Genomic DNA, 24,422 nt, shown 5'->3' with positions numbered 1-24,422 from the left:
TTTATCGAGGTTTGCTCTTCTATTATATAGTTTCATAGCGCTCTAAAAATTTGAAAAATTTCAAAAAGTGACTTCTATTGAACACCAATCATGATTTTTGTTAAATGTTTTTGAACCAGTAAATTCCTCTGTAGAAGCGGTTGAAAAATTACTCAAATTTTTCAAAAATTTGTTTGGAGTCTCCAGAGAGCACCAAAAAATGCAACGGAGTTAAAGGGATACTGGGAAACTGAAGCTATATTTTTAGATTATCTTAATATAATTTACTATTCCCAACAAAAATAGGAAATTACTTTATGGATTTTAATTAAAATTAAATTTAAAAAAATCACAAGTAATATTTACTTATTTACTTTACATGCGCTAGGATTTGAAAAAAGTTTGATGTAAAGAAGGGAGGTTTAGCGCCTTTGTTTAGAGATTAGGTTGGCGCCTTTTTTAGGATTTGGGTTGGCGCCTTTTTTAGGAGCCAGTCCGGCCCTGATTATAAGATCCTATATATTAATAATATAGGTATGCAAAGGTAGTAGTATTTTTTTATAAACAAAATGGCGCCGACAAATCTTATTTTTTTCAATTATTGCTCTATAACTCCGAAGATTTTAACTTTACACCAAAAACACTCAAATAAAAATTCACCCCAATTTAATTCTACATAGAAGTAAGTTTTTTTCGATTTGCTCCGACGAAAATTTTCCTCGGAAAATGTGGGTTTTCCCAACAAAATCTCGAATTTTCAAATAAATTTTTTGGACCAATAATTATTTATTAATAATTATATAGCTTTGTGAAATAAAAGCTTTCTTGGTATGGATTATAAATTCAGAAGCCGGTGAAAATGAAACGAACATTTTAGCAACAATTCAATTGTTAATTAACAATTTACAGTCGCAATAACAACCAAAATAATCATGAGACATTGATTAAACTTAGAAAGATTATAAAGGTGTGATGCCTATTTAATATTTTGTCGACAAAATATAAATTTTTCATTTTTTTGCATAATCTTGAAATGTTTAAAAAAAATTGTTATAAAAAAATGAACATTTCTCAGAAATTGTTTATTATATTCTAATTTTATAAAATACTTAAAATGCGTATTTCATAGGTCATGAAAATGAATGCTTTAAAAAAAATTTCCAACCATTTGCAAAAAAGTTATGAAACAGCAAAGTAAATATACGTTTTCTCCGTTGTTTATAATTTGTTTTAATTGTTTCAAAGCTTAAAAGTGAATCTATGGTATAATATAATTACTCACAAAGAATATCAAAAATTAGTGCAATGGTTATATTTTAATCAAAGATTAAAAATACTTTTTTTTTGTAATTTTTAGCGCAAAAGTAGGCCTGATACAGAGTCGGAGCTTAAATGTTCACTCGAAGCGACTGACACGCAGCATGCATTATTTATAAAAGCGTACGTCTCGCGCGGCCCGTCGTCGCTCCGAGTGAAAATTTTAGTTACAGTGCTGTATTATTCTACTTTCGCGCGTGTAAATTACAAAAAAATATATTTATAATCTTTAATTAAAATATAAGCATTAAACTGATAACCGATATTTTTTTGTAAATAATTAGCTTGTACTTTAAACTCACTTCTACGCTTTGAAAGAATTAAAAAAAATTATAAACACCGTAGAAATCGTATGTTTATTTTGCTGTTTCATAACTTTTTTGCAAATAGTTGCAAAAAAGTATTTAAGCATTCATTTTCAAGATATTTGAAATGCGCATTTTAGCTATTTTTTAAAATTACAATATAATAAAAACTTTCTGAGAAACGTTAATTTGTTTATAACTAGTTTTTTTTAAACATTTAAAGATAATGCAAAAAAATAAAAAAATTATATTTTGTCGACAAAATGTTAAATAGGCATCTCATCTTTAAAAGATTTCAAAGTTTGATCAGTGTATCATAGTTATTTTGGTTATTATTGCGGCCGTAAATTATTAATTAACAATTGAATTGTTGCTAAAATATTCGTTTAATTTTCATCAGCTTCTGGAACTATAATCTAAGCCAAGAAGGCTTTTAAGTCACCAAATTATTTAATTATTGGTAGATAATTACTTACCTAAAACTTTATTTGAAAATTAAAGATTTTGTTGGGAAAACCCGCATTTTCCGAGGAAAATTTTCACCCAAGCAGATCGTGAAAAACACAACTCTATGCAGAATTTAATCACGGTGAATTTTTATTTGGGTGTTTTTGTTGTAAAATTAAAATCTTCGGAGTTATAGAGCAATAATTGAAAAAACACGATTTTCGGGCGCCATTTTGTTTATAAAAAAAGTAGCACACTATCTGAGGACTTTGCATACCTATATTATTAATATATAGGATCTTATAATTCGATTCCAGCAATAAAATTGCTGGTAAATAACTTTTCCCAAAAATGGCCTATTCTCCAATAATCAGCCCAGACTATAATTACATATCCCTAAAACCTTAATAATTTCTCTTTTATATGTAAACATTACTTTTATTTTCATTCTGTAATTTACTATTCTTGTTACTTTTCAGCATCTTCAAAGCAGTGTCATAAATAATAACTTATGTACAAGTTCCCTGCATTAAGGGCCTTAATTTTACCAACTAGCGGGTTTATTGGGTTGAATTTGTCTTTGGTTAAAGTTCCATGTCAGCTAATATGTTTTTATGTTTCAACAATTTTTTTTTTAATTTTGGACCTTATTGGGGAGAATCCCCACGTGTAGATCCACCACTGCTTCGATGGCATGTCATCTGTGGTGCAGCTAATATGGTGCTGTTTCTATTATTATTTATACAGTAAGGTCTCGTTTTATGCGGTGGATACGTTCTTCAGAAAACCGCATATAAAAAAATCGCATAAAAAAAGACTACTTGCATTGAAAAAGTATGGATAAGTTCCGTGATTTTATAAAATCACATAAAATGGTGGACGTTTGTCCACCAAAAATTGTGCCTTTGATGTATTTTTGCTTCATTGGGCCAAATAAAATCTTAAATAAGAAATTAAAAACGCAGAGTAACGATATTGAGATTGCAAAAACCTCTTCTAATGGAACATAAAACTTTAAGACACTTAATTAAATGTTTCAATCCAGAAATCAAAAGGTGCTGTTTATTATACTGCAACTTGAAATCAGCAACATTTAAATTAAATTTCAAAACAATTACAGGTTATATAGGTCTGGATCCCGCGTATGAAAAAAAGTCGATTACTAGCAAGCTGAAAATTTGTTAATAGCTTAAGGGTGTCTAGTCGGACAAACTTTGATATATGGGAACACTGAAACAGGCGAAGTTTTAATTGTGGAGCAGGTTAATGGAACGCTCAGACCACGAAAACGTCACATGTATTTTGTCCGACAGAACTTCCAATTGATTTGTTACCCTTTCATTAAACTCCCATGCAAAAATCAGACTGCTATTTATCACCTGTCATAATTCCTGTCATTTGACATGTTCTACGTGATCCACTCATTAAAATGCCCATTTGGTCAGACTTTCAGTTCCAAAAAAAAATATTTTCGAGCTTGTTCAAATATTAGTCCTGTCGCCTGCTGGGGTACGACGGCCTCCTTTATTCAGATAGATTTACCCAAGTCTTTTTTATGTATTTTGACCCGTAGAACACGAATTTTTTGTGTAACAGTTGATCCGGATGTCAATTAGATTGTTATAAACAAAGAACTTGGGGAATTACATAACAGCGATTTCTCGTAAATCAAAACATTTTTTTGTATTTTTTGGATCATTCTAAGCAAATGTTTTCTATGCATCCTACAAAATTTTTTGCGGGATGCGTAGTTTTCGAAATAAATACGGTTGAACTTTCAAAAAATCGAAAAATTGCAATTTTTGAACCCGAATAACTGTTGATTAAAAAATAAAATAGCAATTCTGCTTACCGCATTTGAAAGTTCAAGTCAAATTTTATCGGTTTTGATTATTTGCATTGCTAAAAAATTATTTTTTTATTGTTAAACAAAGCTATAAACACATAGTGTTTCCCGTGCCTAATACATGCATTTTAATGCATTCTACGTAGAAATAGCCTCGCTTGCACTTGTACCTACTCTACATACTCGTTCGATTTTAAATGGGAGATCATTGAAAACATCACTCAAGCACTATATGTTTATAGCTTTGTTTAACAATAAAAAAATACATTTTTAACAATGAAAATAATCAAAACCGATATAATTTGATATAACTTTCAAATGCGGTAAGCAGAATTGCCACTTTATTTTTTAATCAAAAGTTACTCGGGTTCAAAAATTGCAATTTTTCGATTTTTTGAAAGTTCAACCGCGTTTATCTCGAAAACTATGAATCCTGCGAAAAAACTTGTAGGAACATTTTTTGCTTATAATGAACCAAAAAATACAAAAAAATGTTTTATTTTGCGAGAAATCGCTGTTATGTCATTCCTCAAGTTCTTTGATTATAACAATCTTATCGACATCCGGATCAACTGTTACTCAAAAAATTCGTGTTCTACGGGTCAAAATACATAAAAAAAACTTGGGTAAGTCCATCTGAATAAAGGAGGCCATTGTACCCCCCCTCTGGCGACAGGAATATATGTATAAGATGGCTGTAGATCCAGATTACGGATAACTAACAAACTGACAGAATCGTTCGAAGTAAGCAGTGGCCTGAAACATGGAGATGCGCTGTCAGCTCTCCTTTTTAATATAAACCTGGAGAAAGTAGTAAGAACAGCATAAATTAGAACATAATTACTGACAGTAAATGGACCAAAATTACTACCAGCATACGAGGATGACATTGACATTATTAGAAACACCGTCACCCATGTAAAGACAATTTTCAAAAAATTAGAATTAGATTGGTTTTTCGTAATTTTAGGTAGGTTTTATATATCGACTCAGATGAAGGCTTTTTCGATGTTATGTTACATTTTTAGATTAAATCCTCTTCTCTTTAATTGTTTTTAGCTATTTTTTTAAATATAGAACGCTGTCGATGAGCGATGTGCTGTTCGAAAACTGCGAACCTTTGAAAATGTGTTTGTACTTCCTTTGTTATTGTAGACCAAAGGTATTTTTATTATGTTTGCCTGTCGTTATTATGGTGTTGATCTGTAAATCTTTATCTTTTTTTTCTTATTCTAGTGCTGTAAGGTATTATGATCTTTTTTAAACCAGGAGGGGTAATTCACATTTACCGCTCCATAATGCTTATTTGTAATTGGTCCAATCTCAGGCAAGTTTACTCCACTGTTATGAAATTTTGACACTATTGATATTTATACAATTTTGTCACTCATAGCTTAATTAAGTTATATTGGCGATGTTTTGTGTTTAGTTATTCCTTTAATTTTTAGATTTTTAGTCTGCTTTTATAGAATAAGCAGTTGTTTTTAGAACTATTTAACTACGTATTAGTATAAAATAATATTCATGGATTACCGTCGAAGGCCGACATGATCAACCAAAAAAGAAGATGTATTTGGTGATTTTTCTAGTGACTTTCTTGGGTGTGAATATGTCTATTTAGTTTACTCCTCCTGGTTTAAAAACAAAGCATAGATAACGTCGATCCCTGCTTTTCTATAGTTTCCTTGTAGTTTGCTCATCATGTAACTCATGTCTTTAGACTCATGTGCACTTACTTCTAGATCATCTACACAGTTAAATTTTTATGTATATTTTCTTTCCATGTGTATTTTCTATCCCCATTCCTTCGGAATTTTTTTCCATGTTTTTTTTTGTATGTTTTTCAATTATGTTTTGCAGTTTTTGTATTTACTATGAACTGTTTTTAATTTGTTAGTAAATCATTTAGCCATTACTGTTAGGGATTTACTTTTTTTACTTGGAGTTATATGACTATAGGCCCTTCAAGGCTCATTCGCCGATACACCGATTTTGCTCATTTATTTTACAATATATTTTCTTATACGTATCTACTCAATATTTTCTATACTACTTATCCTACAAGGGATAAGTATTATATTTACTACTTAAAACATAAGTTATCGTAACTAACACTAACATCTGGCAGATTATAAAATTAAACGTCACAGTAATATTATCAAATAAAAAACGCCATGAAATAAAAATATCAAATCACACATCGAACAAAAGAAAACCAATTACTAATGGCTCAGCTTCAACCTTTCGAACTGAATGAACATTCAGCGTGTAAACTAAAAATAATGTCAAACACCAGGTCCCCCTTAACAAATGTTCTATTGTCGATACCGCTTTATACGACAGATGCATGAGTACTTAAACATTACTGTTTAAAATTATATTAAGAGGAAGATAAATTTAATGCATCTAAAATTACTACCTTAAATGGATACTGTAATTAAAATTGACAAATATTGTTTAGTTATGCGTGAACAGAAAACAGCTAGACGTATAAAGATCTTGCTAACAGTTAACATACATCAGTAACTTTGAATTGTACTAATTTTCATAAATATAGTGGCCTCTTCACGTAACCTTAATAGCTAAAATTCTAAACGAAGTTTCGTGTATTATTAGAGCTTTTAATTCTAAATATAAATAATATTTATGTAGCAACAATATAATGTTTTACAAAAAGTTTATGGATCAAAAAAAGAAGCTTATTTTCGATTAATATTTTCATTTAGAAGTCCAACCATCACTACAAGATACTAACATCAGCTACACTCTAATTAAAGCCTTGAAAAACCTATATGAAAATTCTACATCACAAGTAATAGTATATTAAGTATGGAGAACGGTAAGGGTTTTATACCGATCGAAGACAATTGTTTGGAGGAGGAGCGGAGCGACGACTCCAATTATTGTCTGAGATCGGTTACCCTTAACGTTCGACATGCTTATAACGTTTTTTGCACGATTGATACCATTATAAATTATAAAATTAAACATTTTCGTCATATTGACTAGTTTCATTCATTTTATCAAGATAGATACTTTGGTTGTTAGGTAGTAACTAGGGTGCATAACAACAATGGAGAATTGAGTTTTTATTTAGTTGTCAATAATTTTAAGTACAATTTTGATTATTATAAATTAAAATATGAGCAAAAGTGAATTTGAAGACGGGCTTGGGAAGAAAGGTGTTCCGCAATTATTCCCGAAAAATCCAAAATCCGTTATCAAAATACCTACCAAAGTTTTAAAAAATGGTGCGAAGGCAAGAATTTAAGAATCGAAGAAAAGACTGTATTGGCATATTTCGTTCAAAGACATATGCAGTTGAAAGCTCCTGGAAGCCTCTGGGCAGAATATTCAATGATTAAATCCACCGTTTTTCTTTATGATTGCATTGATATTTCCAAGTTTTCAACTTTGATCGCGTATTTGAAGAGAAAAAATGATGGCTATAGGCCTAAGAAAGCGAGCATTTTTACACGGGAGCAATTTGAAAATTTTCTGATGGAGGCACCGGATGAAGAATTTCTAGTTCACAAGGTAATATAAGCTAGTTTAGGTAAAAGAAATACTCTAATGAAGATTTTTTCATAATTTGTAGGTCGCAATGATATTGGGAATATCTGGTGCCTGTAGAAGAGAAGAATTATATAATATTACTATGAATGACATCCAACAAACCGATGGTTTAATGATTGTAAAACTACCCTATACAAAAACGAACATCCAGCGTACTTTTACAGTCGTTAATAAACCAGACGATAAAATTCCATATTTAGAAATTCTGCAAAAGTATATAAAACTTCGTCCATTACAAATAAAATCAAATCATTTGTTCTTAAGATACGCCAAAGGAAAATGTTGTGCTCAAGTAATAGGGAAAGGGACAATCGGGGGCTGGCCTTCTCAAATTGCCAAATTCTTAAATTTGCCTAATCCCGAGAACTATACTGGCCATTCGTTCAGGAGGACATCAGCAACGCTTTTGGCTAATAAAGGTGTTGATGTCCTCGGATTAAAGCGTCTTGGAGGTTGGCGTTCATCGACAGTGGCAGAAAGCTATGTAGAAGATTCTCTTCAAAATAAAATAGATTTTGCCGAAAAAATATTGTGCAGTACTAGTAATACTACTAATGTATGCGATTCTGCAGGAGTTTCTGTTAGAAGTGAAACCACAGCCCAAACAAGTGGGATTTCATTAAATAATTTAACAAATTGTACCAAAGTTTCAATATTAATAAATAATTCGTTAGTTTTCTTTATTCTTTCAAAAAATAAATTAAAATTAAGAGATTTTTTAACTCGACGGTAAGTGAATTACTTACCGTCGAGTTGGAGTACTTACCGTCGAGTTGGATTACTTACCGTCGAGTTGCTAGTAAATGTCACCTACTGACGTAAAATCTGTCACGGTAAACAGTCAAAAATGATCAATCGTGCAAAAAAATTGGCAACACACTATCTAAAAAGCTTGGAGAGGTTTGTTTATATACCTTACAATTTGCTTATGACCAAGTCATCATAGCTAATGATAAAGACGATCTACAGTATATGGCAAGAAAACTAAAGGAGGAATATGAACAGTGGGGCTTGGAAATCAATGTGGAAAAAACTAAATAGCAACTCATAGGAGCTGAGTTATCCAATATCCAACTAGGGGATAATAAAGAAATCACATCCTGTAGTGACTACACGTACCTGGGAGTAATCTTCGATAGAACGGGAAAAGACGATGAGGATATAAAGAAAAGGGTAACACAAGCTAGAAGAACAATTGACTGCCTAAATGGAATACTTTGGAGCTCCGAAATAGGAATACAGCGAAAATACAATATCTATGAAACATTTATTGAAAGCAGCCTACTTTACGAAGCAGAAACTTGGAGAATAACCAAGAACAACAGGAAAAATGGGTGCGTTTAGAAGATCGTTAAGTATATCGCGTAGGGAAACAGTTCGAAATGAGGAAGTAAGACGACGAATTTGAATAGATGGTTACTTAACAACAGACATTGAGAGAAAACAGTTGATTTGGTATGGTCATGTTCAAAGAATGGAAGACACAAGATTACCCAAAAAGATTATGCAGTGGGTACCACCAAACCGCAAAAAACGAGGAAGACCCAAAAAGACATGGAAAAAAGGAATAACCAAAGCAATGAGTACAAGGGATCTTAGAGATGGCCAATGGGATGATAGAAAGACGTGGAAGTTAGGCATCGGACAACGTCGAAAGACGTTCTAAAACCGATACATATATATAGTCCAACCATCCATTACCGGAAATAAATATTGACTGTTATTGTGTTTTATTGATGAAGTACGACATGAACTATTAATTAACGTCCTGAAATCAAAGAAGATAAACTATAATGACCGCAGGATCATATCGAATTGATAGTATAAGGAGCGAGCAAAAGCACGTGTTAATTAACAGCTGTCAGAGGAAATTGAAATTAGACGTTAGGTGAGACAGGGACGCGTATTGTCGCCAAATATTTTTAATGTAAGAGAAGGTCCTGAAAAAAGCTCTCTGGGATAAAATAGCTGGAATAAAGATACACGGAGTTCCCATTAATAGCAGTAGATATGCGGATGACACTGTCATCTTAGCCGATAATATTGAAGATCTTCAGAGACTGGTGACCAGAATAGCGGAATATATAAAATAATATGGTCTAACAATGCACGCCAAGAAGACAAAATTGATAAGAATATCGAAAACTCAAAGAAATGGCACAAATCGGCTAGTAATCGAAACCAATGTCATACGAGTGGACAAATATGCATATCTTGAAGCAATGATTAACTCCACAAATGATTACTTCCAGGAAATCAAAATCAAAGTAGAAAAGGTTAGAGCAAATTTCAACAAAATAAAAAAAGTGCTCTATACAAGAGGTTTAAAGTTGGAGATAATAGTCAGTTTGGCGAGGTGCTACATTTTCTCGACTTTGTTTTATGGAGTGAAAGCTTGGACCTTGAATGCGACATTAACGACGGGAATCATTCGAGTTGTGGGCAAGGGCGCCCATATAAAAATTTTTAGGTGGGGGCCAAACGTGAAGATGTTGCACATTACATTTTGTATATTTCGGATGACAATATATTCATTATACTCCCTCTATACCGAACACGGGTATAACGAGGTTTCGCTTATAACGAGGTACATTAGGTGTCCCATGAAATTCCTATTGAACTATAACGCTCTATAACGATGCATATTTGGTTACAACGAGGAAAATTGAAATCGAAGAATACGTGTCTTTACCTGTTTTTAGCGTTGTAATGGTCATAAATAAATAAATACCCCAACTGCTTGTACATAGAAATGCCCAACATCTGTCTTATTATCGAGGAGAGTGCTGAAATAAACTCGGCCACTTGTAATAAACTTGTGTCTGTTTCTCGACCGATATTGAATATTATTGGAAATATACAATTTATGACGGCGAAGTCTCATTGCTCACTGTTCAGGTTGACCATCGACATCTAATAAACTACGTAATAGGCATCAAAACATTTCATTATTATTGTTGTTTGATATAACGAAATCCGCTTATAACGAGATAATTAGTCCACCATTTCAGTTCTCGTTATAGAGGGAGTCTACTGTAGTTTAAACCACCTAAAATACATAGTTTGAACCCTGTTGTGAGAAATTATTCATACATTTAAATACTAGACCAAGTTTTTAAATGGAAATGTCATGGGTACCACAAAAGCTGCGCCTCTCTTTAAAACCCGTTTGAAAAGAATACAATGCTTGCAAAGCCCTGCCTTTAACTTCGGCGAGTAGACTAACCATAAGTATATGTCGAACCAAGTTTTTACTTTAAAATCTTAAAAATGAGCCCCCTTTATTTTTGCAGATTTAAAATCCTTATGAAAAATAAGTCACATATATTCCAAACATTTTTAGAATCGTTGATACATGGCGCAAATAAATCGCATTTTTCGATTATAGCGCCATCCGTCAACAATTCTAAAAAAGTTTCGAATAAATGTTACTTATTTTTTGAGGAGGAAACTCAATCTGCAATAAAAAACGGGGGTTCCTATTTAAGATTTTAAAGTTAACTCTCACCCCACCTCCAGAGTGTGGAATGAAAAATCCTGTTTGGTGTCATTCTATAGATTTTTGAAAAATATTAAACACATGTTTTTTAGTTTTTCATTTGGAAGTATATTTCTCGAGATATTAGACCGTTTCTATAATTTTGCTATGGTATCACGATATATCGTTTTTTCCGATTATAGCGCTATCTATCCACAATTCGCAAAATGGCTCGAATAAAATTTGCTTATTTTTACAAGGAAAATCCAAATCTGCAACAAAAATTAGGAGTTCCATTTAAGATATTAAAGTTACCCCCGCTCCACACTCAGGGGTTGAAGTGGTGGACTTGTTTAGTGTCATCGCATAGATTTTTGAGAAATATTTAACACATATTTTTCAGTTTTTCAATCCGATGTTCATTTCGCGAATTATTCGACCTTTCCGCTACTTTTGGGACTACCCTTTATATAACACTCATTCGTCATGAAAGACCACCTGTTTTTCATTTAAATAAAATTGTTGTGTTCATCATAATGTACACTTTAAAAATAATCTACTTACTAAAAAATACTTTTGCAAACTAAAATTTGACTATGTTCAATAAATTAAAAAAATTATTTTTCAATATGAATTTATTTCTGCTTATGAAGATGGTTCTATTCGGTGTACACAAAACTTAATATTATAGAAAACAAATATAATCACTATCTTTATAGTGCCAGTTCTCAAAGACGAATGGCTCATTAGTGATTATCGGTCAGAGATCGGATTTCTTGCTGATATGATTTTCTTTGCAGTATTATAAATGATTCATTTAATTTGTAATTTTGGGTGTCGGTTATAGTATATATTATGTTCCCACGTTTCTAATCTCTTTCAATGTTTTCGTTAATAGCATACCCTGACTGTGCGAAATGTGTATTATGCACATTCCATATAGACCGTTGTCGCAGACACACAGATTTTCTGTTAAACTATTAATTACCCAATATGTGAATTATTTTATTAATAAATATGTTGTTTTCAATTTATCTCTCAAAATTATCCAATAATTTTTTGACAAAAATACGTTTATGTAATATAAATTTAATTTTTGTTCTTTCCCGAAAAGCTAGGGGGTGCCACGGCCCCCCTGCCCGTGTGTATGGGCGCCTATGGTTGTGGGTATATAAAAAAATTCTGAGAATATGGATGACTGAACACGTCAGAAACAAAGAAGTTCTGAGAAAGATGAATAAAAAAATGGAAATCGTAAATACAAGCAAAACAAGAAAACTGTATTATTTCGGATATATTACACATGGAGAGAGATACAGCTTGCTTCAACTAATTATGCAGGGAAATATTCACGGAAAAAGAAACATATGAAGACGTAGATTATCATGGGTGCGCACCCTGAGAAAATGGTGCAGTTTGTCAAACCTAGGAACAAGTTTGACAATCTTATAATCGTCATTAAACGCCACATAGCGATTGTAAGATTTCCGAACTTGTTCCTAAAGTATCCCGCACAAACCTTATGGAAATTAGGTCCCACTGGATTTAGTTCATACTTTGGTAAAATACTCTTTGAAGCATCCTGATAAAAAGTGTTCATCGGCACATCTTAATCGTATGGAGGATTTTCAAGATATAGAGGCACAAACTCGGAAAATTATAAGATTTACCGGGTATTCCAATTCCCTGAGTTACTGATTATCTGGCAACGTGTAGAAGTTTGGATTAAATAAAAGTACTAGTAGACTAGGATTTTTTTCTGGCTATCCAGTAGCGACCTTTACTTTGACCTTGACCTTCAACGAACGTCATCTTCTAGAGTTTCGAGGGTTTTCAGCATTAAATTGATATAAACAGATTACTTATGGGTTTTTGAGATCGCCAAACACGAATATGCCATCAGAATTGACCTCCGGAGGACGTGATGGCCAGGGCCACTGCAAGGGCATCATCTTCTGGAGTTTCGATGGTTTTCGGCATTTAATTGATGCAAATGAATTACTGGAGGGTTTTAGGTCGCTAAACACGAATATGCCACCAAAACCGACTCCCGGAGCACCTGGTTTCCAAGGTCAATAAAAGAGGCTTCTGGAGTTTCGAGGGTCTTCGGTACTACCTTGATGCAAATGGATTACTCACAGGTTTTTGGAGTTGCTGAACACGAATACCCCATCAGAACAGACATTGGAGTACCTGGTGCCTAAGGCACGTCATGCTTTGGAGATTCGAGAGCTTTCGGTATTAAATTAATGTAAACTGATTACTCACAGGTTTTTGGTACTCACTGGTACCTAAAGCAGGTTTTCTTCTGGAGTTTCGACAGATTTCGGCATTAAATTAATGCAGATTGGTATTACAGACACCAGGGTACATGGTGCCTAAGGCACGTCATCTTCTGGGGTTTCGAGAGTTTTCAGTACTAAATTGGTGCAAGCGGATAACTCTTGTGTTTTTGGGGTTGCTGAACACGAATATGACTTAAATAAAAGACTGTCTAGTGACCACGATGAATAACACTATCAAATTAGAATATAGTAAATCGATCTTAAAATAAAAATGAAAGAAATACATTGTCAGATATAAATTGAAATTATATTTATAAATAAATAAAACAATTGAATAGCACAACATAGTTATTTTAATAAAAATCTACAAATAGCAAAAAAAACTTTTCACCAATTTCTACTCTTTCTTTAAACAGCAACTCAGAAAACCTCCGAGTACTCGGTGTGTATCAATCCGTTTGCATCAATTTAGTAGCGAAAACTCTCGAAACTCCAGAAGATGACGTGCCTTAGGCGATAAGTGTTCCGGTGTCTTTTCTGATGGCGTATTCGTGTTCAGCAACTCCAAAAAGCCATGAGTAATCCGTTTTGATCAATTTAATGCCGAAAACCCTCGAAACTCCAGAAGATGTCGTGCCGTAGGCACAATGTGATTCGTGGGTCGGATCTGACAGTGTATGCAAGTTCAGCTCCAAGAGTAATGCATTTGATTCTTCCGAAACTCCAGAAGATAACCTGTCTTAGACACCAGGTGCTCCTGTGTCTGTGCTGATCACGTATTCGTATTCAGCAACCCCAAAAACCTATAACTAACCCGTTTGCATTAATGTAGTACCGAAGACCGTTGAAACTCCAGGAGCTGCTTTCATTGACCTTGGAAACCAGGTGCTCTGTGAGTCGGTTCTGGTGGCATATTCGTGTTTAGCGACCTCAAAAACCCTCCAGTAATTCATTTGAATCAATTAAATGCCGAGAACCATCAAAACTCTAGAATAAGACGTCCTTCGCAGAAGTCCTGGCCACCATGTGCTCCGGAGGTAAATTCTGATGGCATATTCGTGTTTAGCGATCCAAAAAGCCCATGAGTAATCTGTTTATATCAATTTAATACCGAAAATCATCGAAACTCTAGAAGATGACGTCCGTTGAAGGTCAAGGTCAAAGTAAAGGTCGCCATTGGATAGCCAGGAAAAAATCCTAGACTACTAGTAGGTACTTTTCTTTGATCCAAACTTCTACATGTTGCCAGATAACCAGCAACTCAGGGAATTGGAATACCCAGTAAATCTTATAATTTTCCGAGTTTGTGCCTCTATATCTTAAAAATCCTCCATACGATCGCGTTGTGCCCATGAGAACTGTTCATCACAATGCTTCAAAAAGTATTTTCCCAAAGTATAAACTCAATCCACTGGGACCTAATTTCCATAAGGTTTGTGCGGGGTACTTTGAAAAACTGTACGGATATACATCAAATGAACTTTTCAGAGCAGCCGTCTCTAAAATCCGAATAGCGATGATGATTCTCAACCTCCGCTGCGGAAATGACGCGTGGGAAGAAGCAATTGCACATTTATGAATGAATGTATGAATGAAAACATCTTTAAATTTATAAAATAAAATATAGCTTACACTTGTTTCTTATACTAAACTTGTTTCCACTGAGTACATAGTATTAAAAAATATTCGAGACTTCAATGATCAGTCACAACAGAAACCGTCAACAGTAAACGGGGATAAGTTGCTTCAGCTATCTTTTTTTTAGTTCTCTAGAAATCGAAAGGAACAACTTTCGATTTTTATCAATGATGAGTTTTTGTGCATTTGTTACATAGACCGTCGAAATAAATAAAATTAAAGCAGAGAATTGTTTATCAATTCTTGATATAGTCAGTTTGCTGTAATTTTGTTGTATAAGTAGTTCAGAGAAATAAGGAAAAAAAATATCCTGTTGGTGACACATCCCCCTCCAGGACGAAACCAAATTTTTTGAGTAGTATGGACATCTATATTAATAACCTATATGTTTCCTGCAGCCGATTTTGATGATATACATAGTTATAAATAAATGAAGATCAAAAAACGGCAAATTTTCGCTTTTTTCGTCTATAACCAAAAAGTTAAGTATTTTAAACAAATTTGAGAGTGAGAAACTCATAAATAGTATAAAAAAACTTCAATACGGCGTTCGCTGAATATGTCTATCCTTATTGGTTGCTTAGAAAATTGCAAAATAAATCATAAATTTTGAGTTTTTATAAATATTCATAACTTATGTTAAAATTAACTTCTTCAGAACGTTCTTATTACACGGAATGCTGAGACTTCTGGTGCTTAAATCATACCCAAAATTTTATAGCAATTGGTCAAATAGTTTAGAAGGTATTTAATTTGTTTATCCCAAATTATTTTTTTTTGCAATGCTATAAGTCAGAAAATGATGAAATTACACTAATACTTTGGACAGTTTATGAAAGAAGAAGATTTATACTATTAATTTAATTAAAAAAAAAATGACAAAAAATAATTCTAAATACTGCAAAATTATTTTGCAAAAACATGTGAATTAAAAAAAGGGGGGGCTAACTTCGTCTTTACGTGTCCTAGGACAATTGTTTTACTTTCTAATGTGTATAAAAATTCAGTCTTTCCAAATATGAAAAAATAATTTTTCTACAGGTAACGGTTAAAAAGTTATTAGGTATAATTGTTTATAAGTAAGCAAAAAATCGACGTGTTTTTGAAAAATAATTTTACACTGTTTAGAATTACTTTTTGTCATTTTTTTTTAAATAAGTCAATAGTATAAATGTTCTTCTATAAACTGTCAGAAGTCTTTATGTAACCTCATAATTTTCTGACCTGTAGTGTTGCAAAAAAAAAATGAATTTGGGATAAACAAATTAAATAACTTTTAAAATGTTTGACCAATTGCTTTGAAATTTAAAATATAATTTAAGCACCGGAAGTCTTAGCAACTCGTGTAATAAAAAGGTTCTAAGCTAATATTTACATAAGTTATGGATATTTGTAAAAACTCAAAATTTATGATTTATTTTGCAATTTTCTAATCAACCAATAAGGATAGATATATTCAGCGAACGCCCTATTAAAATTTTTTAGACGATTTATAAGTTTCTTACACTCAAATTTGTTTAAAATGCTTAACTTTTTGGTTATAGACGAAAAAAGAGAAAATTTACCGGTTTTTGATCTTCATTTGTTTATAACTATGTATATCATCAAAATATCCTGCGGCTGCAGAAAACATAAAGGTTATTAATATAGATGTCCATACTACTCAAAAAATTTGGTTTCGGCCTGGAGGGGGATGTGCCACGAGAAAAATCTTATTTCTCTGGACTAAAAGATTAGTTTAACATTTTCAGTAGAAGAATTAATATTTAAAGAGATAATATGCATTATTTCTGTTGTGTATTGAAGTGTGGAATGCGAAGTAATCGTGATAAAGTTCAGTTTTATCGGTTATCATCAGTGCTACATTTTAAGCATAAAACTGAAATAAATAAGTTATCATCTAATCTAAGAGACCAAAACAATGGTTTAAGTTCTATAAAAAGTCCTATAAAAATGCTAAATAACTAACTATGTCCATGTTGCTTACGCTTGGAAAACTGTTTCCACTGTAGTTTAATTCAGACGCCTTGAGAGAAAATGAATCTATATTATTTATTTTGCCAATCTTTTGCTTGTACCTGCTAGCAACATCTATATTGACTACCAATAACTTTCGAAAATATTTACTCGTGTTTATTTATTCACTGCTTAAAACTAAATAAAGTCGTTCAAGTACTTCTACAACTAAAAACTACACAAAATCAACAACAAAATGTTCGGAAAATACAACTAAAAAACTGTTTAAGGTAAAAAACTTAAAAAACAAAATGTGGTACAAATATAAATAAATACAATTGTTTCATTGTTTGTCTCTCAGCAGTGTCATAAACGTCAAAGTCTCGGAATGCCATATATTCACATTTGAATATACCTTTTATAAAAAATTTTTAATTAATTTTTTGTGATTTATGGTATACAGTCGACTACAGTAAATTTTTGTTTCTTGTGGATTCAAGTCTCTCTAAGGTGTGCCAGCTTACTAATTAAGAGAGTTAAAATAGTAGTTATTCTTTCAAATAATAGTCTAAGAGCTAGAGCCGAAAAATCATCGTCGTAAGTAATATGGAGTTTGGCATGTGAAATGTGTCTATTGTATATTGATAATTATGACCCCTTTCAGGCTGACACATTAGTGGATACAGGAAGTAGCAATAAGGGATGAAAGGGGAAAGTTAGTGTAGTCTTTAAAGGTTTTCACCTCCTATTTTGTTAAACCTCTATCAATTTGCATGAAAATTGGTGACTAGTTAGAGCATACCTCAAGAAATAAAAATGATTTGGTGCCAACTTGCACTTTTACCCTGGGGGTGGATACCACCCCTTCTCGGAGGTGAAAACTATTTTATTAAAAATAACCACACAAATCGATAGAGGGGCAAATTATAATTAAAATTTGTTATATCATGTTATTAAAATAAATCAATACTTTTTGAGTTATTAAAGATAAAAGATTTTTCTGTTTAAGAGCCACATGCGTGAAGTTACAGAGGATAAAAAGAACATATTAATTAATGGTATGTTACTAAAATATTATTTTTATATTATTTCGATATTATAAATTTAGCAAAAGTGTATTCGAATATGTCAAATGTACCCATTATTGGACACCCCCAGTTTCTGGACACATTCAGTTTATATTTATAGAAAAAATTCAATTAAATATCGAAATAATATAAAAATAATATTTTACATATAATAATTAATTAATATGTTCTTTTTATCATCCGTAACTTCACGCATATGCTCTTAAATAGACAAATCTTTGATCTTTAATAACTCAAAAAGTATTGATTTATTTTTATAACATGATATAACAAATTTTACTTAAAATTTGTCCCTCTATCGATTTGTGGGGTTATTTTTAATAAAATAGTTTTCACCCGCGGAAAGGGGTGGTATTCACCACCAGGGTAAAAGTGTAAGTTGGCACCAAATCAATTTTGTTTCTTGAGGTATGATCTAACTAGTCACCAATTTTCATGCAAATCGATGGAGATTTAACAAAATAGGAGGTGAAACCTTTAATGACTGCACTAACTTTCCCCTTTCATCCCTTATTGCTACTTCCTGTATCCACTGAGGTGCCAGCCTGAAAGGGGTCATAATTGTCAATATACAATGGACACATTTCACAGGAAAAACTCCATATTACTTATGACGATGATTTTTCGGCTCTAGCTCTCCGTCTATAACGCAATATTATGAGTATGTACTAGCGTCAATAATACTAAACATTAAACTGTCTCTTTATTTCTAAAAGCTAATTTTTTGCATTTTATACATACTGCCTATATTTTCCAATGCAAAAAAATTCAGAACACTATACACCTGTAAGGCATAAAGTATCATTAACCATTATGCTTTGTTCGATATTGCCTTCGTATTCTTTCAAGTAGATAACCATATAGTTAAAGACTATGTTAATGTCCTAGATTGCAAACACCATGTAATAAATTGTCGTAACTCATCTTCTGATATTATCGATGCAAATGTGCATATCACCATGAAGTTAGATAGTCACTCATATGCGTGCTGTTCGACAACACAATAGAATAATTTGGTTTGTAGAGGAAATGTCATTTTCAGTTTGCGGATGTTAGCAACATATTTTCGTCGATTCATAATCTAAGGTCGTGGTTTTAATAAAGAAATTAAGATTTGTTTTATTACAATAGATGTGCAATAGTTTATATTTCTTAAGGTACCTAAGTATATTCATCATTTTGTAATTATGTTGATAAAAATATTTATTTATATTAAGGATATTAATTACTTTATACTCTTGTCGGTGTATCCCAAAATTTCAAATCTCACCTTTACTAAAATCAAAGAGCACAACTTTTAGTACATAATGAACCCAGTTGTTCATAAAATGAAATCAGGAGAGGAGTTAGGCAGAGATGTATTATGTTTCCATTACTATTCAATGTATAACTATAGTGAATCTATTTTCGAAGAAGCATTACTATCTGAAAGTGAACGAATGATAATTAACGGAAGAATTTTTAATAACATAAGATATATGTAGACGACACCATGATTCTAATAAGCTATGCTTCTTCTTATTTAAGTGCCATCTCCGCGACGGAGGTTGGCAATCATTATGGCTATTCTGACCTTCGAGGCAGCTGCTCTGGATAGTTGTTTTGAACTGCACGGCAAGAATAAAGATTGAAAAAGCGGGAGGGAGGTGCAGGTGACATAGATCCGGAGATGATGAAGTACGTGGGAGAACAAGGCAAGTTTTGGCTACTGGAAATAATGAGGGAAGCATGGACAATAGAAAAGATACCGAAAGACTGGGAAGAAAATTTATTGATACCAATACACAAGAAAGGAGATGAAGCGGAATGTGATAACTATAGGGCTATATGCTTATCATCAGTGGCATATAAAGTCTACACCGGGATAATAGAAAGGAAGCTCAGGAAAGAACTGGAAAGAAAACTAGAAAAAGAACAAGCTGCTTTTAGGATACATAGAATTAGTTTTAGGAACAACAGATAATATATACATACTGAGAAATATAATTGAAAGGAAAAACGAAATAGAAGAAGACTTGTAATAGAGAAATAGAGAAGTAATATGGTCAGTAATGGAAGACCTGCAAATCCCGCAAAAGATAGTAAGTGTGGTAAAAAGTACATATAGAAAGGTACTTGCTAAAGTACAAATAAACGTAAACAGATCGCCAATAATAAACCTAAGAAGAGGAATAAAACAAGGGGACAGTCTCAGCCCAATTTTGTTTATATTAGTAATGGATAGAGTAATGAAGAGCGCTAAAAGAAGGTCAAGGCAATTACAGTCAACAATAGGGTACAGGAATTTAGTACCAGTGAGAATGGATAGATTACTATATGCAGATGACCTAGTAATAATAGCAGACAATAAAGAGAAAATGGAAAAATTAATCGATATCTGGGTGGAAGAAATAGAAAATTTGAAAATGGAGGCAAATGTAAAAAAAAAACGAAGACCACGATAGTAGCCCAAAAGAAAAGGGAAAAATAAACCAAACGATATTTAGATGCAAAAACGAAATAATAGAAACAGTCTCGACGTTTAAATACCTGGGAGTAATAATATCAGAGGATGGAAAGCTAGATCAAGAAATCTCATACAGGGCGAAAAAAGCAAATAAGATCTACTATGCACTAAATAAAACAATATTTGGAGAGGAAGAAATAGATAAAGAAATAAAACTGAAGGTATACAATGCAATATCTGTACCAACTTTAATATAATATGCAAGTGAAACATGGGTAAACAATGCAAAAATAGACATTACAATAAACACAGCAGAGATGAAGCAGATGAGGAAAATAGCAGGAAAAACGAAATTGGTCAGAATAAGGAATGAAGATATTAGACAAAGACTAAAACAGGAATCGATAATAACCAAGATCCAAAAAAATTAAAATGGTATGGACATATTAACAGAATCGACCAAAGAAGACTACCAAAGCAGGTGATAGAATCAAAAAGATATGGTAAAAGAAGGAAAGGGGGGCAAAGGAAGAGATGGATCGATCAGATTATAGAAATTGGACAGGAAAAAGAACAAATACATCAACAAATGAAAGAGTTTGCAAAAAACCGCAAGAAATTAAAGATATGGATAGAGGATGAATAAAACCTCCGACGCCCCTGAGGGGCATAAGGAGTTTCGAGAAAGAAGAAGAAGAAGAACTGCAAACAAACTCCAAACTCCAATTACTACTTAACAAAACAAACTAAAAATGAATATAAAAAATACTAAATATATGACAATAACTAAGAACACAAATATAAAAACATACATTTGAGAATTCAACTGATAGAAAGGGTTGGTAAATACAAATACCTGGGAACCTGGATTTTAGAAAATAATGATCAGACAATAAAAATAAGATCTAGGATAGAAATAGCCGAAATGAATGCGTTTGTAAAAATGAAATCAATTATCTGCAAAAAATCCCTTAGAGTAGAACTAAGCGTAAGAACTCTGAAATGCTACGTGTTTTACAATCATTTAAAATGTGGTATTACAGAAGTCTGCTTAGACTAGCATGGACACAGCAGAGCAAGAACACGGAAGAATTGAGAGAAATGGGCAAAGAATACCAAATAATTAACACAATAAAAATAAGAAAGTTACAATATCTGGGCAAGTAATGAGAAGACAGCGATATGAAATGCTAAGACTGATAATACGGGGAAAATAAGTGGAGGAGGGATTATGAAATGGAAGAAGGAGAGTGTAATGATTAAAAACAAATTAAGGGATTGGTTTAAATGCAGTTCCATAGAAATTTTCTGAGTAGCACTATATAAAGTAAAGATAGTGATGATGATATCCAACCTCCCATTGGGAGACGACATTTAAAGAAGAAAGAAGATCCTAAAATTCCTTTTCAAAGAAATGATGAGAGCCAAGTGTGGCTGGTGGAAAGATTGGATGAGCATGGGAGAAAAATTTGGAATAGAGGTTAGATGTAAATGGGAAAGGCGAGAAAGTTGGCCTAGTATGCCTAAGGATTGATACAAAGAAGGAAGAGATACAGCGTCAAGTTAAGAAATAAAGTCGTGGGTGCCCGAATAAATATTTTGTGGACACTCCAAAGAACTGCGCGAGGAACGAGTAGACATACATTATCTATTAGAAATGGAAAATTTTGGGAACATTTGATGGCTATTCAAATTAAGATGTGGAGTTCTATACTTGAATGATCGACCCGGCAGAAATTATGAAAGGTCTTGCTCAATGTGTAACGTGAGTGAAAGGGAAGATGTGATACATTTTTTGGGGAAATGCTTGGTATTAATCCATTAAAGCCCGAATTAATGTTTTTGCGAAAATCGTCGATTTTTTGCTAAAGTTAATCTATAATGAGTTAAATTAAACCAAAATATTTATTATTTTCAAAAAAAGTTTGTAGTTTTTAAAAAAATGCACGTTGCCGTATGGCAACGCTAGGTCTTTATGAGATTGCACAGACTATTTCAGAAAATTACTATACACCCATGTTAAAAACATTTATTCAGCTTTGTTACCAATTTTTGATGAAATATAAAATTACATTCCAAACATAAGCCGGCATTACACTTTTTTCACATTGTGCGAATAATTGACGAACATCCTTCACTTGCACATCTCTTCACATCAAAAGATGATCTCTTCCATCATACCTCAAATCATCACTAATTCTGTTTAAGGAAATACTATTTCTTGATGTAGCTAGTCTTCCAGCCCCTTGAGGTGCAGTTCCATATCGAGATACATATATATTTGTAATTTCATGCCTGAAGTCCAGTTGAGACATTTTTGTACCCACAGATGATCGATGAATAATCCAAGCATTTACAATCGGTACATAAACCAACCTATATCGACTGACGTCTCCGTCCATTAGGCCAGTTCCACCCATTCCACTATTATACTGACTAAAAGCAAAAGGTCTTGGTACTTGAATATGGTTGTGTTCGGCTTTGGAATATATTTTAGTTTGAGAAAAAATAAATGCATCACACCATAGGCATTCGAAGCAATTGTCACTGCATTATTGTCCAACCACCTTATGAATATAATACCATTATTTCTTTCAATCGAAGGAAATAGTCTCGGGAATTTCAATGAAATACCTGGGTAAAGAACAGAAAAGAAGAGTGGAATCAACACATAAGCAGGATGTCTGAATCAAGGATAGTAAGAATAGCCAGGGACAAGTCACCGTTAGGCCGAAGAAGTATAGGACGCCCAAGGAAAATATGTGAATGACAATTTAGGGGCAGAATGAAAGTTACCGTTGAAGAAAAACAGGTAGTACTGCTTATATAAAAGAAGAAGAGTTTCAATGAATATCTGATCCACATCTAAATCATTTTCATATGCTATTCTAAATATGCTTCCTCTAAAGTAAAACCCCGTCTGACAAAAATAAATATAGAAATAATTAAATAGTAGTGTATTGACCTAGCGTTGCCGTATGGCAACACTGAGGTCACAGTCACTATAAAAGCACCTCAAATAATAATTTTATACATTTTACAACATTATTAATAAAGTTTCATTTATTTGCTTGATATTTATTACGAAATTACGCGAAAAAAATTATAACTTAGCCAAATAATACTACTTGAATTGAATGTACATTTTGAACGTAACCACAAAAATTCGCTGTTTACAAACATCTCTTGCCAACGTGTAAATGCACAATAAACTAGATTAGAAAACACGTGTTCCGACAATCTTACTGAAGCGACCTACAGCACCATTTGTGTTACAAAAGACAAATTTTATACACTATAATAGGAATATTTTTATAGGCGCCCAATTCGCGTTGCCATATGGCAACGCTGCGCTAAAATGGGCTAAGACACATTTTTGGTTAAGTTGATTGGGCTGGGCTGAGCTAGCAGGTTATTGAAGGGAGGCATGGCCATATAGGTATAAGTTAGTGAGACTGTTTTATTACTAAAGTAGTTAGCATGATGGTAGTTCGATAGGATAAAATTATTAAAATTACTCATAATAAATTTTTGCTAATAGCTATTTTATTTTTTATCTGTCTTGTGCTTTTACACATTGTCTACATGTCTGCTTACATATTATATTGTATTTATATTTAATGTAAATTTAAAATTCAAAAAGTTTCATATCGACTTTTGTTGCAGAATCCTTTGGACAATCGTCAGCGGCATGTAGGTTTCCTGGAGCACCAGCACATTCATCTGTTGTTTTTTCAGATGAAGATCTGGGCCCAGGTTGTGTCGCTACATATTCGTGTGAACGAGGTTTTGAACTATTAGGTCCCTCTCGAAGGGTGTGCCAAAATGGTTTATGGATGCCAGAGGGTATACCGTTTTGTGGTAAGTAATATTTTGATTTAAAAAATACTTCCTAATTAAATTTATTTACAATTTAATAAAGTGTTACACACAATCAAGAATCAAGAAGGTTACAAATTTATCTAACCTTCTCTTAGTTTCTTTTAACCAGGGTGAGAGTTAATCTATCAAAAGGATTTCCAATATTGTAAAACTTGATTACAAGAACATGCAATTTTTTG

The 24,422-nt window shown here is 32.7% G+C and overlaps 1 protein-coding gene across 1 annotated transcript in view; it reads left to right on the top strand.

The window, feature by feature from the left end:
• The window catches only part of LOC126890346 (uncharacterized), a 481,113-nt gene that overhangs the window by 129,297 nt on the left and 327,394 nt on the right, over positions 1-24,422 (top strand). The window contains exon 2 of the mRNA XM_050659218.1: positions 24,028-24,222. Within this exon, the coding sequence (XP_050515175.1) occupies positions 24,028-24,222 (195 nt within the window). The remainder of the gene's footprint in view (positions 1-24,027; positions 24,223-24,422) is intronic.

Source organism: Diabrotica virgifera, chromosome 8 (genome assembly GCF_917563875.1).
Source record: "Diabrotica virgifera virgifera chromosome 8, PGI_DIABVI_V3a".
In the NCBI taxonomy this organism is placed as follows: Eukaryota; Metazoa; Arthropoda; class Insecta; order Coleoptera; family Chrysomelidae; genus Diabrotica; species Diabrotica virgifera.
Note: the sequence above shows the minus strand (reverse complement) of the source record. Positions and strands in the feature narration are given on the sequence as shown.